An 18,383-nucleotide genomic window follows, 5' to 3' on the forward strand; every position below is an offset into this window, starting at 1 on the left:
ACCTTCGTTGATGTGCCTGTGAGTCCAATGCTTGCTGTCTTTTCATTGCCGCATCGATTTGCAAACAAGTATTCATTAAATTTTTGGTAACAGGTTGCAAACAATTAAATCAAGTTCGACGTATATATATTGAATTGGGTATATACAATATAAATATAACTAGACCATGTTAACAGCAGACGCCAAACGAGAATTTCAATTGAAAATTACACTTCTGACTGTACTAATTAAAACCTATGATTTTAACTATCGCGGCAGTCGAGCCTCGGAATGATGCAATTATCCAAAGGGACTCTTAATCTTCTGCAAAAACACTGTCGAGTCATGATTAATGATACTGACATGGAAAGGGTTTATTTTTGGAAAATTTTATTCTACACCTGAGTCGGTGCATATCTCAGTATACGTAAGGCGTTATTCGTAACTGTAGTGGAAGCCTTTTTTCAGTAGACTTGAGATCATGCTCAACAAAATTTGCAAGTGTTTAAGTAAAAAATATACTGCGTTAATTTATAATAAAGCAACAATTATAGAAATGAAGTTGTTTTTTATATCATATGAATTTGAACACGTTTAGAGAAGGTTCATTGTTTCCAAACGATTCTTATTGCACTAGATGTATCGCTAATGGCCTTCTATATTACTGCGGCAAAGGTTAGAACTATATTTTTATGTCGAAGTGTATAAACAGCATCAGCACTAAAAAAGTCAGCTCTTCCATAGAGTTGTACGTTTCGTAACTGGCAAATAGTTGCATGAAGCAGATTCTTGAATGTTGAATAGAAAAAGCCGCTTTGGCGTGGTACATTAGGTAGGGAAATAAATGATCAGTTTAAAACCTTGACTATCTCAATAATTGCGCTTTACCAATCTGAAATCTGGCTTACTTCATGCTACAATAGAATTTTGTGTGTTTTAGGCCAGTTTAACTATGTGGCATTCATGGCGAAAATAGAGATATTTAATCAGGATTTGACCAGTGTTATTTAAAGCACTGCGCACAGTTCTCGGGATGGTCTAGTTATAATGTGCTAGCCTATCGGACTGAGGAACAAGTGAGGTTATCTATATTTAAAACCGGTACATACCCTTCATTATATACTGAAGCAGGCAAGCCGTCTGAGACAACGTTTAAACGTTAAAACGTTTAAACGCTAATTAACGCCAGACGTAAAAACTGAAGTATATCAAGGCATTGTACGTTGTTCACTTCTCAAATATAAATGGATACTACACAGGCAGAAAACATAAATTTTACTTTAAGCGATTGTTCAGGGTGTGTTGCGACTGTTGACGATTGATTTTACAAAGAGAACTTTACCCTGGGTTAATGTTCACTAACCACGTTCGAAAATTAAAAACTTCAGACATGCTTAGCCGAAAATTTTTGGAGATCGTTAATCTGTCGCGAATAACTCATCCAACTGTCTCAATGGCTTGTGCGCTTCGGGAAAGGCAAGGCAAGGAGGTGAGTACCCCATAAACTGAACAAAAACATATGTATTGCATTGTACTCCGTTTATCAGCCTCTTTAAATCGCAGAATGTCAGACTGTTACTGCCGATAATATGCGCATATTTTGCTGCAACTAAAAGCGCAACACATCATGAATCATTGCCGGACAAGTGGGAGACTTACGGAAGTAAACATCCTTTATGTGTCTGACGAAATACGAGAAAAAAAAGGTCTATTATGAGTTCCTATAGTTTCGTGACACGGTCGTTGAAGGACGACGCGCATCTCAGCTAACGAATCTAAGCAGCTGGATTGTGAAAAAGAAAATCGTAAAAGGATCTGATGCAGGACAACATACCGAGTTTTAAAAGTAGAAGGAACTGCGTTTATAGAAGCCGGCCTGAATCTGAGTCGATTTACCCATATATATTAGACATCGTATAGATGACATAAAGTACACAGCATCACCCAGATATTTGCCGAACGTCAATTCAAGTGTGGAGAAAAACCAATTTATATTTTTTTGTCAACGAAATCAAACTTTTACGTCTTTATATTTCATCGCTTTATATGAACAAACAAAAATAGTTATTTATTTGATTTGTTTCAAATAACAAATGTTAAACAGTATCTGCTGCATTGGTTGTGCGTTTTAAATGTGTAGTAGATGAATCACATATAGATATATGTACATTGTGGGATAGACTGCTCGGCTACATAAATGATCTATGTAAATGTTTTCTAAACAAAAATCGAAATGCTTCTAAGATTATTTTGTTCTCTCCTAAAATGGACTATGATTTTTTTTTTACTCTAACTACAACCATCAATGGAGACACCATTTAACTCAAATTTTGGTTTCTAAACTTAATGAAATCCATGTGTACTCGGTAAAAGACTATTCACGTCCAAGTGCTACATTTCAGGGCTACTTTCAGATGTCGAATAGAACCACCCAGAAAAACATCCTACGAAAGTCTTGTCCATTAATTTTATGAAGTATAACGTTTTTGACCTTATGCACCCACCAAGTATAAAAACCAACTATAGAAAATGGTACCTTCAATATGCTACAGTTTGTCCTATCAAAAACCAACGTAGTCTCGCGAGAATCACGGATCAACTAACTGAAAGTAGGAAACACACAGCATGGCAGCACATATTTATTGCCATGTATTTTCCTAAGTTCCAACAATGCAACGGTGATACTGTACCTGTGAAACTTTCATCTCGGCTAAATCCAAAATATTATACTACTACTATCATTAGAGGCCACTGTACTTGCATAAGTTTTAGCGGCAGCAGATATATCGAAGTTCTTAGAGATAAATTACGGTAGAAGGATTACGATGACCTTAGTTTAGACGAAAACTTGTGGCTTTACGTCAGGACTTTTATCTGTTTTGGAGAAACACAGCATCCTGAGAAAACCCCGATCAGCAGGAAAGGTTGTTTTAAATTACCTTTACGTAAATTACGTTAGAGCCTAGGTTGAATGTTTTATGTTCAGTACTTACGCTTTGCTTCAGACGGCTCTCAGCACAAAACAAAGTGTGCCTGTGTGCTGTTGCGAGCTCGGACAACTGCAAGTTAGTAATCTTAATATATAAAAACCGAATTTTCGAGAATGAAGACAAGCGCAGAAGGTTAGGGTATATTTTCAAGGTCAAGTCAAGCCAATTGCTCTGACGACTGCAAGCGTTAAGTACAACAGTTTCATTAAGGACATCAGTCAATTTCGATGGACAACTAATTTCAGATGACTTTTTCTTAATACTCTAAAATTCACATATTTGAGTATTTGTGTTGGAAAAAAAATACAATAATAATGACTCTTGATAATAATGATAACAGTAAGGACGACACGTAGCGCACAATAATCTTAAATCGACCATGTTAAAGTTCTGTTTTATTTTATTTACTTTTATATAGTTACTATGTCATTGTTGTACAAAGATCTTTCACTCGCTCCTTGCCCATTTAACGTTTTTTTTCGTCTCGCTAACAATATCCAGAAAGTCATTCATGATTGCCTTGCGTATGTGACCCCGACAACTGGTTGCATACTCTATGTATGCCCCAAAAATGCTAAACACAACGGATACGCTCGCTATCATTAAATAGGGGCATTCGGCTAACTCAAAAGCTATACGTCCGACTGGGCTAGCAAAATGCTATGTCACCCCAATGAAATATTTTTAGCTGACTAAATTCAACATATTTGAGACTACCCGCCCTAAACGCAACTGCTTTACTTGTGTCACTTTCTATCCCAGTGTCGACTTTATCCTCAGTAAATGTGTGTGTATATACAATTGGCAATGCTGTTCAAATGGAAAAAATATAATATCATAAAAAACATTAACGAGACAATTAACGAGACGTAGTTGCATTAATGACAGTTTGAACCGAACGTACGTTTTATACACATAGCCATGTACAACAGCCTGACGCACAGTTCAACGCGGGAAGTGCACTATACGCCAGCCGCGTTTTTAAAAGTCATTGGCACGCCCTATGTTTTCACTTTTCGTCAATTCTATCCTCGCTTAATAACAGATATGAGTAAAGTGTGCGACTTTACCACATTGCGTCGTCACAACACAAATGGTAGGTTTCATAGAACAGATCTTTCCTTCATTATTTTATGTTGAAGATGGTTTTATGCACATGTTAGCTCAGATATATTTATCCTACCCTGGCTCCTTGGTACAAGTTACGGTACGAATCTAAACAAGTGTATTTACTCATCCTTTGCGTTCGATTTATTCGCACGTTTCGCTTGCTCACCGCTACTGTACAGGCAGATTTCTCCGATTTTTCTGGGTGTTGTTTATGTTTTTTTACCACCAGTTATTTCCCATAATGCTAAACCGCGATTTAGGGAACCTTGGCTTAGATTCCATTGTTCATAGTAGTTACTACTGTCATAATTCGATACTTGCTATCTTTGCATCTCACCTAAGGTCGCTTCTCGAGAGTTTGGTCCTTCACAACATCAACAACAACAACAACAGGCAACACAAATCGACAGTATACATATGAATGAATCAAATAAACCCCAATCCACGCTCTTTGACGAAAATGCCCACAGAGTTCGTTTCGTTGTAGGTACTATGACGTCGTCTACATGTGTGTGAGCCCACGCAATAATCTAACTGGCAGGAATAGCGCATGTTTTTACAGGAAGTAGCCGAGGTCGTTCTGTTATTTCCGTGCACCAGATTAATCCGAAACAGCTATATATCCCCGTCGTTATCTACGGTTTTTCGTTCCAATTTTAGGGTGTTCGTAAAAAATTATCGTTCTATTGTTGCTGCGAATGATGATTCTTCCATATCCATCTATTACGGCTACAACCACCAAGCGCCGTACGATTAGTATTCATCTTCATCACTGTCCGGTGCTATAGGCAGGCCCGTAACGGCAGCTTGTTGAATGCTCGCCCAGTCCTGCTGCTGTTGTTCGGCCTGTTCTTGTCGAGCCTGCAATATTGACAGCGACAAAAAATCAACGAAGGTTAAAAAGATGGGATTTTCTACCTTTTATGAAAAATCATCGCGTGGGATAACGAAGCAAGGCGACGTTAGGATGTAATGAAATTTTTTGTAGATCAAGCGCCTTCGATTGTATGTTCTTCAAAATAAACTTGAATGAACTAACTTTCGCAAAGAGCTCTTGCTGCTGTCGAAGTAGTTCTTCCTCTGGGACCCCAAGGTGTTCGAGACGTGAACTTTGTTTGCGTCTTTTTGCTGCCACCTCTTTACAATCGGCAAATACCCGCTGAGCGTCGTCACAATATTCCTTGAAGCCAAGCTTTTCAAGGGCTACAGCCAAGAGAAGAAAAGTAATTGTCATTGTAGTAAAACACTTAAGTGACAACAAGGTTGATTTAAAGATCAGAGGACTTTCATAATCAAGTATTACTTATCTCTATAATCTAAATAAAACACGGTTTGACGTTGAATATTTACAAACGGACTTTTTGTACGTTATTCTAACAGCGTAGACGAATCTTCAATAAAAAAAAAAAACCAACTTAAGTGTCTTAGTGCGTTATGCAGATTAGATCAGATAGATAGGTCCAATCAATTGATAACCAATATATTTTATGATCTATATTCTTATGAAGGCGCTCTGGCTAGTTAGCCACAATGAGGCAGCCACAATAGGCCGCACGAACTAGTTTGCGAGCGATCCGTATTTCTGTATTCCGGCTTCTTACTTATTATTAGCTGCAATCTCGCCCTATCTAAAGGTCTCATTAAAAGGGCTATTTAGATAGGGCGAGATTCATCAGATCTATTATATTCAATAAAAGCATAATAGATTATCGATTAACATGAAGCTGTCTCGTCTCTGACGAAACTTACCGCTAATACAGGAAGTACCGAAACAGTTTTAAACCTAGAGCCACTATAAGTGCTAGATATACTACTGTCCCGACCTGTCATTGAAGACGTCTATTAGTTCAATATGTTCTATAGTATAGGACGGACCGAATTTTGTCATCACATGCGTGTGTCAACGTGGAATTGCGGTACGGTGAGTTAGAGGACGTGATTATTGAGAAAATCCAGTCGTGTATACGGGATAGTGAAATAAACTCTTTTGTTTTATACAAGCACGTAAATAACACACATTTAGCTTGAATAAGTGCCAAGCCGAAAAAGATAAAATGGTTTATACCGGTTAGAATATGCTCAGCGTTGATGGTTTTCTTATGGTGTTGGTTGCATATTTCATTTGCTTGCGTTGCGATGTAGTGAATAAATTCGGAACAGCAGTTCAAGACGAGTTCTCGACTTTCGTTGGCAATCCGCACGTTCGGAAGTAATTCCTATAGATAAACGTCAACAGTTAATGCAAATAGATTTAATCAATGTATCTGATACTAAAAACAATACGAATAAAAACAAGGATACGGTATAGAGATACATTTCAGAATATTAATTGTTGCCATTTACCTATAAGGTAAACTTATATTCGATTGTTGCTCTTCCGCCACGTTTGCATTTTAAACATTGTATCTAAAAGTATCACATAGAAGTCGACCTTGAGCATTTTGTTCATGGCAGCCCGTGGAATGGTCAATTCGTCCTCCTCTGTCGGGGCTCCTACTGCTCCCGCCGAAACTCCAGGACCTCCCGGGTTCATTCCGCTAGATCCGCCTGCCCCACCTGTTCCTCCGCCACCACCTCCGGCCATATTCACCCTGCCACTGGACGAACCGCTGCTGGTCGAACTGACGACACTTGCAGATATCTGACGTGAACCATCCTGAAACAAACAAAAAAGCTTCAGAAACTTAGACACAGTCAGTGTATTGCCCACCTAAACTGGCTAAAGTTCTATTTAACAGATCACCATAGTGATAGTTTCGTAACAAATAAGTGAAACATATTCCGAAACGAATGTAAAACTTGTAACATCTGTTGGTAGTAACAGCATCTGCAGACGAAAATCAAATGGTCATATCTAAAAAACATTAGTTTAGCAAACAGAATAAGAAACGTACAAATCCCGCCTATATGATTATTGTCCCGTATCGTGTGGCAATTCATGTGACTGCCGTAGATAGGAAATTGCACTATGTATTTTGAATTCAGATGGACGAAACGTCATCTTGTACTTGAAATTGTTTTAGCGTTATAGGAGCCTATTTACATTTTATCATCCAAAAGAGATTGTTGCCCTCTCCATAGAAATCCGTTAGTTTTCAATCATTCCATATTCCTATAGCAAGCCCAAATGGGCGAGCTAGATCACTGGATTATTCGGGGCGCATTTCGTTTTAGTACGTCTAAACAATTCCCATTGTATAAAATCAACGTATGATCAGAACACATACAGCAGATGAAGTTTTTATCCATAAGGCAAAGGCGTCACACAAAGCTGGTCTGGGAGATGTGCACTTTAAATGGATAGTTTATTTGAATCACCCGCCAAAAATGAACAATGCTAAACGTGCACCCCATATTAGCATAGCACTTATAACAGACAAGTGCTTAAAAGACAACTTTGCAACATTGCAATTGGCTATTTGTAGCTAGAAAATAGCTAAACACAAATGTTATAGGTTAAGAGAAACGTCAAGGCTTTCACACTCATAGACAACAAGGATTCACACTTAAATGTGCAAGCGTTAGTCAGCCGAGTAAGCCGATTGCAAAACGCGTGAGTTCAGCAATTGACAGGGGTCAGGGGCCCAAAGCATAATTTATGTTTCGGGACATCAGCTAAAGCCAGTCAGATAGCTTTGGACGCTTTTTGAAAACACCGACGAAGTATTTTAGTAAGGACTTCCAATATTCAAATTATTTTTTTCTTTAGAATTAAAAGGAACTGAAAAGGCCAGATAAATTTCGTCAACGACTACAATACAAGATATGCGTTGGTAGTGTCTTCAGATTCCAAGCACGCATAGCAGAGTTTTCTGTTTTGGGCATCTCTTCGTAAGTGGCGTAAAAATAGTGACATACGTCTAATGTGAAACATTGAATAATGTCAGAGAAAATCCCTATCAGATTTTCCTATGATATGCCACATCGTGGTAGTTACCCTCGGTTTAAACACGTTAACGTCGCTCGAAATAGGCAAAAATTTATTTCGATGTATTCGAGGTAAACATAATTATTTTCAGACGTGATTTTCCTGACCCATTTATGATTGAAGTGGGTTTTACGTGTCCCTTTTCTGAAGTGACTTCACTGACCCTATTTTAATACGAGCTGGTATTTTCTTAGTTTAAATGTTACCGCACACATTTTGTCTAAAAATAAGCTTTCAAACTCATAACTTTGTGTGATGCGGTTTTGATGGTAGTCCTCCTGAATGTTTGGAAAATGTTTATTGCGTCGATCAAACACAGATTGTTTCCGGCAACTTCAACAGGGCAGTGCCGTCTTAGAAATGATGATGAGAACAATGTTTATATGGTTTTAAATGCTAGCAGACGAAGCTCAAATTGGTAAAAAAAAAAAAAGTAAAGAGAAAGTGGCCAATGGTGAATCGATCGAAAACATCTCTAGACGTATGGCATTGAGCACACAGCAACGTCGTAAACTAACTGGAAACAGAGGCAGAGCTGGTTGGTCGTTGCCAAGAAGGTTCCTCTAAAAGACATACCTAAATGGAAGCTTGTTGCGAGAAGAAGTGATCCCACCAGACAATCACGTAATTATATGTCGCTAGTTTTCCAATGAGTGGATAACCATATCAGTGAGCACCGACACAAAGAAGGAAATTCGAGAATATTGCCTCATTCGGCTACTGCATTTACAAGGGATGTGTGTCATTAAAAATACTGTTCACACCATTTGATATGCGACATAGCCAAAGTTTTGACCTAATGCTAGCTTTACGTAAAGATTATCTGTTTTATCGTTTCTACTACCGAAGCAATCCAGCTTCCCTTTTAGCTCAATTAGCCTGTCTGACTTTCTTCTTGCAAGTTGAAGCTTCACAAATACATTGATACTCGATTTTACGCTACGAAACTACTCCTTTGAATATCTTTATAATATGTGTAATTCCTAAATGTTTATTAATATTCTATTTTCTAAGACCTAAGATACTGGACAATGAGCAACGGTATATTTACATCGGCATACATACGCCTATATGGCATCACCGATGTATTAGCACCTAGTGTGTGTTATACTGTTAGAATTATTCTCAATAAAATGGCAAGAAACATTGAGCGATAATGAAAGGGTGCCCGTTCGACGATACCTCCCACAAGCCGATATGGATTTTGTTAAAACTAGGGCAAGGCCTCTCAAGTTTTATCGCAAGATCAAGTTTTCACAAGAAGGCACCATGTTTTGATCAAATTTCTTTCAAACATCCCAATATGTCTGGGCTAATTCATATAATATTAAAACTTAGCTGAATTTTGTTTTTTTTTTCCCAATTAAAAAGCCTTCTCCCAGTTAGCCCTTGCAACGACCTAACTGTTAAAACTGCTCAACCAACAAGGCATCGATTTCCAACAATTTGCACCAAGACTGCATGTGGAACAGTAAGTGAAAATCAAATCAACTTATTGTACGACTAGCCTCCGAACTCTGGTTTTAAAATACACAAAGCTCATAAAAGTTTTACAGGAAATTGAGTGAGTGTCTAGATATTGTTGGAAAATCTCCTCTCTTGTCTATCCAAAAATGCTTGTTAAGACACTACAGTATAAAAAAACTTGGTGAATTAACTTTTTGATAAGAATTGAAAAACAGATATTCTTAACTTCGTGTTGAGCGCTATAGATTCTCATAGGCCACCTTTTTGCCTACACCGTTATGGCATCTTGAACAGCTACATTGTTTTCATTCATAAACCGTTTATATACACTTGAGTCAAAGTCAGTTTCCCTTCGTTTACTGACTCAGTGCTCACAATTTCTTCAAAGAGTTTTTCTTCTCAGCTTATGTCTAGGAAATTTTTAGCAGCGTGAATGAAAAAAAAACACAGCGCATGCTTGTTTTTTAAAACCACCATTTTAATAAGGTGAAACTATACTTTATTGCCGCGATATCACTAAATGTATATTATAGCATCATTGTCATTTATAGAAACTGTGTTGTAGTCATATATGGTCTTGCCGCTGAGTACGATTGTAAAAATATAATATTCACTCGTATTAGGAAGATACGCGGTTTTAGCGTTGTATCGCTCTGCACATGTACAAATACAACTGTAACTGTAAAATATGCTCGCTACAATTGCATATGGGCCAACACTATATTAGAAACTCTTTAATTTGCATTGATTTCCTAATAAAGTTATCCTAGTCATCTTATAGAGTCCTAATGAACAGTACTACGCACGTATAAATAAAGGGAAAGTCGTTATTTTTTTGTACAACGGTTCCTTACGCAAATCCATTATCACGCAAGCAAGCGACAAAAAATCGGTTAAACTCTGTACATGATCACCGAAACGTGCGAACGGCATGTAGTAGGAGTATTAATCCAACTGTAATATTTTTACTGAAACAAAAAATAACTTCAATCCTTTAAAAGTTGCAGGCCTATATAGTATATGAATATCTGCACACATACGGCGACGCGAGGCGTCTCATTTATAGTAGAATAATTTCTTGCACAGGGCTAAAGCTTCTCAGCATCAATACGCTAGCTAAAGGCTTCACTCCCATTGAGGGAAACGATTTTATCGATTCTAGTTTATAAGCGATCTGGTTCATCTAGCACTTGTTTTATTGTGAAACGGTCTAAAAGTCGCCATAACGAACTGCAGATCTATATGAAATGTGTATATCTAAAAACGAGTTGTTAAGGCATTTTTGCGTAATATTTTCCTTTGGTCAATTAACTACTGACTGAATAATCGTCCTTTTCCTATAAATTACGCTACACCCTTATAAAGAATCTTATTGTCCTTTAAGCAGCGGCAAAGTTTGAAAATGTTTGCCAAAGTTAAGAATTCGGACGATAAATTTTTGTGAATTAATAACTATTCAAAGAATAAGTCTTACGCTTCCTCCCTCACCATGGCGCATTTGAGACACTATTTTATTTACCACAGTTTATCTCCATGTGTTGTCCATCATTACTCATCTATTTTACGCACCGGGCTCCGAATTTTGTGGGGGCATTTTTCATTCCGTACATTGCATTCTTCTTTCAACGTATCGTAAACAAAATATCTATCGCTATTGGCACCCAGTTAATACACAGAACGGAAACGAACAATCAGTCGATTTATAACATTCGATTTGTAGATTTAAGTATGTACTGCATATATCGCTGGTTAGTTTTAACGTTCATACAGATCACATTATTCATAGGAGGCAAAAGTATTATACTGGGACTGCCCTGGAGTTAGGGTCGGCACGTTTACCAGGTAATTAATATCTCTACGTCCAGTAGATTTCTAATGGCAATGGCAAAAACGTAGCATCGTTAATCATCGATGAGGTTACTCCACGACAGCTTTAGTGCGCTGTTTCAGACCGATTTTGCGCAATTCTCATCAATCAGCAGTGAAAATACCCCATAGTAATACCGAGTCGTCCAGGTAGCAAGAATCGTGCGAGCAGTACGCAACTGCAATAGGCATTAATGAGACACTGTAGCTCATTGATACTTAAGAGCCGATTGAGCAAGTGATATCGCTATGATTTACGACCGTAGTTAATTAGTTTTCTACGGTACACTAGAAATTACGGGAGCATTACGGAAGTATCATACGCTGTAAGCTTCTGCAAAGCGTTCCCTATATATTCGTTGTAGGTATGTGCACATTTTCCCAGAACGAATGGCAGCATCATCATACATATTGGTATACTTATAAGCTACCAGTTACCATTAGGATTGCTGCCTTTAATAATTTCGTTCGCTGATACGATCCGTATCTACGATACAATTTTTCATTGTACAATAGCTTGACGCGTGCTTAATTTCAGTATGTGGACGAACTCGCATATTGATAATCAAACGTTCCGTCATCATTTCAAACGGCTACACCTCAATGTCCTTATTGGAGGGAACCGGCAGTTTTGCTTCAGGCGTCAAATTCGGCAACTCTGTCCTCGTGTGCCACACAAGAACTTTATTGCCATTATCTGCTCTCGGCTCTAATTCCTCCCAGCCGGTGAGTAGTTGCGTCAATAGATGCGACTCTTGATATCCACGTTGGACGTTCAGAGAGAACAGCACTGTTGGACGTTCACGAATAAGTTTGAGACTTACAGCGAATGCCGCCATGTCAATTGGATAGGGACGATCAGGCCGGAAAACCGAATTGAATCTTTTCACACGGCCGTCAACAACGATTGGTCGTTCGACCATTAGGCCACCGGCCAGGCCAACAGGCCATACCGACACCTTTTTCGTTTGTCGCATCTCATTGAACAAACGGATATCATAAGTGTTATCATCATCGGCAAAATATACAACAGCATCGTCATCAACGAGGCCGCTTTGTGCAGCTCGCGACCGCAGAAAACGAAGGGCTGCATTCCTCTGGAGTACACCGCGAGGCTTTAGCCAGTTAGGATCATTAGCGCCGAGCTTATACTTTTCCGGAGTAACCGCTGTTAAATGCGTGTACGACAGGCCCGAGTCAGCCAGAAGACGTGACACCAGCGCGCTCGGTGACTCAGCATCTTCCACAACAATCCAGTGTACCCGGCCCGCTAATCGAAAAGCATACGAAAGCCTTGTAAGTTCAGCTTTCTGTTGGGGTCGGGCATGTGTTGGAGTCACCAGGCAGACAAGTCGTTGAGATTTTGTCTCAGCTTCATTTCGCGACGCTTTCAGTGAAGCCGATGCCTCCAACCGAATAAGCAAGGCAACCACGAAGCCGACGAAGGCTCCCACAGCATACGGCACGAACCGATGTCTCATTGCGCGAGATGCATTTAAGCTTCCTCACTTTTTCAGCTGCAATCCACTACGTGTGCCATGGGAAACCGAAGTTGTTCATCAACTGCACCAACTACAGCGGAAGACGTGCGTCACTAGCATAGTCCGTGGTAACTTGTAGAGTTGTGACCCCGTGGCTAGCTCAATCTTGATTTGGAATCTGTGACATCGACGAACGGCCACACATAATAGAACACCGCGTGGGGTGGTCCTACTTATCGCCGCGATGTAATTTCATGTTGACATGTTGTAACCAGGTCGAAAACGAAACACACAACTCCCTAAACCCAATTACGGTACCAATCAACAGCGTGCCACGGTTCCGACAAACAGACATGCCCACAAGTCTGAATCACACACATTATCAAACGCATACAAGTACATGCATCCACATACACACATATAAACTGTGTAAAAGATGGACAGGTCTAGGTAGAATCGGCTCATTCTACCGGAAAACATCGACCATTAATAATGGCCATTTCACGCCTGCTACTACTCATAGCTTACAACGCAAGTAGCGAGGCCAAGCAACTAGTGCTAAAACTATAGCAATAACGGCAGCTCGCTCAATTCGTTCAACCTGCCGTTGTATTCAACTAGTGCTCACGAACATTGAAACTCACTGCCCAGTCACACTCTCACCACCAAAAACCCACTACTATTGCTATTGCTGCTGCTGCTGCTGGTACAATAAATGCTGTGGTTGGAGCAAGCCACTCACAGCCCTATATACCACTCACTTTTTCACACTCACCACGTATGCTTGTTGTTGTTGTGGTTGCTGTTGTTGTTGTGGTTGCTGTTGTTGTTGTTGTTGCTGTTGCTGCTGCTGCTGCTGTTGCTGTTGTTGTTGCTGCTGCTGCTGCGGCAGTTGCTGCTGTCCAGGCGGCCCGATCGTCTGGTCAACGCTGCCGCCGTTGCCGCCACCATGTTGAGGCGACTGATGCAGCTGCTGCTGATGGAACGATGGGGGAGGGCCCGAGGGGGAGGGTGTGGAGCCTGGTCGTGACGACTCCGGAGGTAGATATGTGGGCCACATTGGAGACTAATTACAGTAGTAGTAATAATAATAACAATAATAACTAACTAATTAACCAATTAACTGGCCAATAGAGGCGGTAAGACGAAAGGGCAAAAGATCGAGAAAATGAAAATAATCATACACAACACGGCACACGCCACGACAGGCTTCTCCAGGAATCACCACTACACTACAGCTACTAGCTGAACTTCTCCAGCAGCAGCAGCAGGTCGTCCGGCAAACCAGTTTTTGCTAGCGCACCAATAGGCTACGATTCATTTAGGGGTGCCAGCAGCGTAGAGAAGTTATCAACAGTTGGCCACAGAAACAGGTTTGATTAAGCCGGCAGCAGAATAAATCTATAAACACGATTCACTGGACACCTGCATTCAGACGCACGACTCTGAACGACAGTCAGTTTCATTAGAAGCTACATGCAGTTTCATCAACGTAGAGATGAAAATCATAAAAACTGTTCTTTAAAACCGCACTGTCTACTTCCACTTACTTCATAGGGCACGTTCTATTGCATCGAGGGGGGCACCGGCACACTCAGTTCACTGTGAACACACCAATTATATAGAAAACATTTTTGGCGAAACACACACGAACCATAACAAGATCAACAAAGCCCGCTATTTACGCGTTTACGGCACAGTGGCTACACGCGGCGCTGCTTATTGCTAGCAGCGGTAACACTATCAGCAACAGCAACTGTAGAATTCAGCTACCGAGAGAGCTGAGCTGGGCTGGGCTAAGACGATACGCGAGCGGCGGACAGAGGCTTGAATAGCTCAAAGTCACTACTTAGATTACTACCGCATAAATTCGGGTAGCGATATTATAATCAGCAGCTGGTCCGCCCAATCGGCTCAGTAAATTGCGGCGTGAGTAATTAGAATAAATAGAGCAATCCTCGTTGATATCCTCCCACATGCGCTGTGTCCTAGCCAATTCTATGGCTCAATGTTCTGCCGCAGCATCACACAGACCGCGCCGCCGTCTCTGTATGTTTGCCTATATGTCTCGGCGTAGAGGTCTCTATGTGTGCGTCCATATACCTGCTAGTGTCTCTAAGTCTTTTGTGTTTGTGTGTGTGTTTCTCTATGGGAGCCTCGCTTTTGTTTATGTCAATGTGAGTGCATGCAGATGGAGATGGCGGCGCTCGATTGGTACACTGTCGGTTGCTATGCTTGATCAAGACTCCATAACAGGAAAACGTTCGTACCGAGATATAAGCCCATTTCATCTACTCGTGTCCAGTACAGTCCTCGCTCCCCTTACTACCATGGCCTTTCGCTCTTACGATGATGGCTCGGCGTCTGCTCATCTATCGTCTGCGCATCTGTCGTCTGCGTCAACGGTCTGTCGTCCGCTAAACAAGTCTGGCTGGCAGCAGGCATGATGAATGTTTCTCTTTGAATTGTAACTGCTTTCCGTGTGGTTACCGAATAGTGGAGTGAAAGCTACACATTTTTTTCGGTAGCTAAGGAAGGGGCACGTGCCTTGCATCCTCAGCGGCCCGCGAAGTTTAAAACTACCTGATAAATGCACGCGTTATGCAGCTCACAGCTGTATTTGTAAACATCAAAATCGAAACATCGAATATCCCTAAGCCAAAAGTTCGAAATCAAAAAGTCCGGCGAGAACAAATAACGCGTATGTTTTACCGAGACACTTAGATTCCGTAAAATAGATTTTCAAACGGTCTCAAGGATTTGTGGCATTACAGGGTATATTTACGGGCACAGATGATGCAAAAGCCGTTCATTGTTGCGCGCTTGCTTAAAGAAAAGTCTCAAAGTGGATAGCGTTTTATTCTTGTGCTATACAATATGCAAGTACATAATGGGGTGTAAAATCGTATATGTTGAATGAATTGTAGGCAAAATTCACATAAGCTTAACACGTGTATTTTTCCTGAGATTTCTATGTGATAAGCAATTAACCTTCTATCTGTTTTACTATTCATTTATAACATTAATGACAGCTATATAATTCAGTTTTTATTATAAGCAGCGTTGTAAAAATAAGTGTTCTGCAAAAATCAAAGTCAGCAACACACCGGCTTACCACGTTCGCCTTTTCTGATAATATTATTGCATTATTTAAGCGGAAGAGATAAAGTTAATATCTAACTTTACCTTTTTCGCTTTTTTATCATTTAATATCTAAATAATTTCATAATGAATTTAAATTCTATCCAACCTCTATAGTTTAAACATTTACAATTTGTTTTTATGGGATTTATTTATTAGAAATAGAATAGATCGGTAATTCTAAATAGATAATATTGTGCAGTTGTCAAGTATGTAATGATAGTAACAGTTTTTTTGTACTGATATTACCTGCATCGAGCAGGCGATCTCGATTTGATTGTATAAAAGCCCGCCAGTCATATTGTCAAAATGTCCGTGACCCTTCACACTGATGTAGGTGATATAAAACTGGAGCTGTTTTGCGAGGACGCTCCAAAAGCATGTGAAAATTTTCTTGCATTGTGTGCATCGGACTACTACAATGGATGTGTTTTTCATCGGTGAGTAACAAAATCAACTTGGAACCGCAACTTAATTATGCCAGGTATAACTCTCAAAGTAGCCATAAATAATAAAAAAGTAAATATAGACCGCGCTTTGTGTTATGTAGATAAAGTGTATATAAAGTATCAATATGTTCTGGGCATGTGTGGCAAAATTGTATCGTATGTGACAATAAACAATTCAAGGAGTGAAGTAAGATGCGGTTTTCAACTGCTGAGGAAATTTGTTGGAAAAGAAAGCCCTTACAACTTTCCCAAAGTCATTTTTCTTTTGCTTGCATCTGCATCTGCTTACTGGTGCCATACCTAAACATTCAGTTGCTTATCCTTATAGTGTTAGAAAACAAAGATAAGTAGTTATGAATACGTTGTAATTTTCAGAAATATAAAAGGGTTCATTGTACAGACTGGAGATCCAACCAATACAGGCAAGGGTGGCACGTCGATATGGGGTTCAAAATTCGAGGACGAATTTAAAGCAGACCGTAAACATTACGAGAGAGGCAAGTACTCTTTAAAGCGTTTAATTCTACATTTTTATTGAAACTAGGTGTTATCAGTATTTCAAATGCTTTAACAACAGTTGAAATCATCGGTGACGCACATCAGATGACTATAAAATTCCATAGAATTTGCTATCCATAATATATCAAAAGCATATCTTCACTATGGCGCAAAGAATAGTTCATTTACGGGTGAATTAATGGACCTTCAAAAAAAAACCTACAAATAATACTCATGTAAAAATATGGGTGTGCATTTTTTAAGGAATATAGCTTCGACAGCGACGATGTTTCAAATTGTTTTAACGATGTTCGTTATTTGTTTTGCTTTTTGTGTCTTCGCCGTTTCGTTAGGTATTGTCTCGATGGCTAATAATGGGCCGAATTCGAACGGTTCGCAGTTTTTTTTTACGTACGCTAAGCAGCCTCAACTCGATTTAAAGTACACGATATTTGGAAAGGTAGGATCAGGTGCTAATTAATTAGAGTACGTCAAGTATCTTAAAACGCTTTTACCTCACGGCTATTACACTTAAATAACGCATAAATGAAGACTTACTTTGATTTGAAATTTCAAAATTCCTATTGATATAAAAAATACGCGGTTTTTTTATGTACTTGTTCCACCAGAAAACAAGGTTGTAGAAAACAGCAGTAACTAGTGGAAAATTGAAGAATATAAGTCAAAAGCTTTTGTTTGCAAGGCATCTATCAGCTAAGACTCATAGCACATTTTTCATTTGAATAATTGTATCCTACATTTGATTTGCAACAGGTAATTGATGGTCTGGAAGTATTGGACCAATTGGAAAAAATCCCTGTTAACCCAAAAAATTTTCGACCCAACATCGAGAAGCGAATAAACTCGGTTACGATCCATGCCAATCCGCTGGCCAAATGATGAAACCTCAGATAAAAAAACTCACCTAAACTTAGGCCTTTTAATGGTAACCTTTAAAAATTGGATATTGTTTATAAATGGATCATACTGAGAAGCTATTCAATAGTGTACATACTAAACAATACAAATATTGTAAATAAATCAGCTGTTAATAACAGGTTTACTTTGAATTACACTTACATTTGAGATACCTTGTACGATAGCTCAACTGAAATTTTTTCGCTAATAGCAAATGAAATGTTATAGTTGCAGGCTTTCAAAAATGTATAGTAATCAACTTAAGATCCAAGAATGCTAGTCGACTACGGGAAAAATCAGCTCAATCAGACTACTCTGCAGAGGCGATCTTGATGATAGACAGATAAACAAACAAACATACATACACTTTAGTTGTTTAGCCGAAAGGATAGATTTTAGATTATACATTAGAATATAGATACATATACAGGCCTTTAGGTAGAGCTAGGGCGAATAGTAAACAGACTAGTAATGCTTCGGAGTTGTCAAAGACACTCATTCTTGGCGGAACTTGAATCTGCAGTATTCTGATTTGAAGTCAAACGCCTTATTCATT

At 39.3% G+C, this 18,383-nt stretch overlaps 3 protein-coding genes across 6 annotated transcripts; 1 reads left to right on the forward strand and 2 right to left on the reverse strand.

The window, feature by feature from the left end:
• Positions 1-3,332: 3,332 nt before the first annotated feature.
• Positions 3,333-15,207, reverse strand: LOC111268386 (negative cofactor 2beta). Of its 3 annotated transcripts, XM_022847365.2 has the most exons (6): positions 14,372-15,207; positions 13,597-13,887; positions 6,511-6,735; positions 6,145-6,295; positions 5,119-5,282; positions 3,333-4,940 (listed from the first exon to the last, which is right to left on the reverse strand). In XM_022847365.2, the coding sequence occupies exons 2-6, from the start codon at positions 13,879-13,881 to the stop codon at positions 4,833-4,835; spliced, it is 933 nt and encodes a 310-aa protein (XP_022703100.2). In that variant the 5' UTR covers positions 13,882-13,887; positions 14,372-15,207; the 3' UTR covers positions 3,333-4,832. The 3 variants fall into 3 exon arrangements, with proteins under 3 accessions (XP_022703100.2, XP_086827804.1, XP_022703102.1); XM_086971678.1 differs by lacking the exon at positions 13,597-13,887; XM_022847367.2 differs by lacking the exons at positions 13,597-13,887; positions 14,372-15,207 and adding an exon at positions 13,466-13,556.
• On the reverse strand, positions 9,929-13,459 carry LOC147752395 (galactosylgalactosylxylosylprotein 3-beta-glucuronosyltransferase 3-like). The gene has a single exon (XM_086971679.1). It carries the CDS (start codon positions 12,819-12,821, stop codon positions 11,934-11,936), a length of 888 nt encoding a protein of 295 aa, XP_086827805.1. The 5' UTR covers positions 12,822-13,459; the 3' UTR covers positions 9,929-11,933.
• Positions 15,208-15,273: 66 nt separating the features above from the next.
• LOC111268387 (peptidyl-prolyl cis-trans isomerase-like 3) lies at positions 15,274-17,972 on the forward strand. 2 transcript variants are annotated; one of them, XM_022847369.2, is made up of 5 exons: positions 15,274-15,522; positions 16,300-16,402; positions 16,787-16,908; positions 17,263-17,369; positions 17,684-17,972. In XM_022847369.2, the coding sequence occupies exons 1-5, from the start codon at positions 15,423-15,425 to the stop codon at positions 17,807-17,809; spliced, it is 558 nt and encodes a 185-aa protein (XP_022703104.1). In that variant the 5' UTR covers positions 15,274-15,422; the 3' UTR covers positions 17,810-17,972. The 2 variants fall into 2 exon arrangements, with proteins under 2 accessions (XP_022703104.1, XP_022703105.1); XM_022847370.2 differs by having other exon boundaries at positions 15,420-15,522; positions 16,225-16,402.
• The last annotated feature ends 411 nt before the right edge of the window (positions 17,973-18,383 follow it).

The sequence above is a fragment of the Varroa jacobsoni genome, unplaced genomic scaffold (genome assembly GCF_002532875.2).
Source record: "Varroa jacobsoni isolate VJ856 unplaced genomic scaffold, vjacob_1.0 scaffold_1280, whole genome shotgun sequence".
In the NCBI taxonomy this organism is placed as follows: domain Eukaryota; kingdom Metazoa; phylum Arthropoda; class Arachnida; order Mesostigmata; family Varroidae; genus Varroa; species Varroa jacobsoni.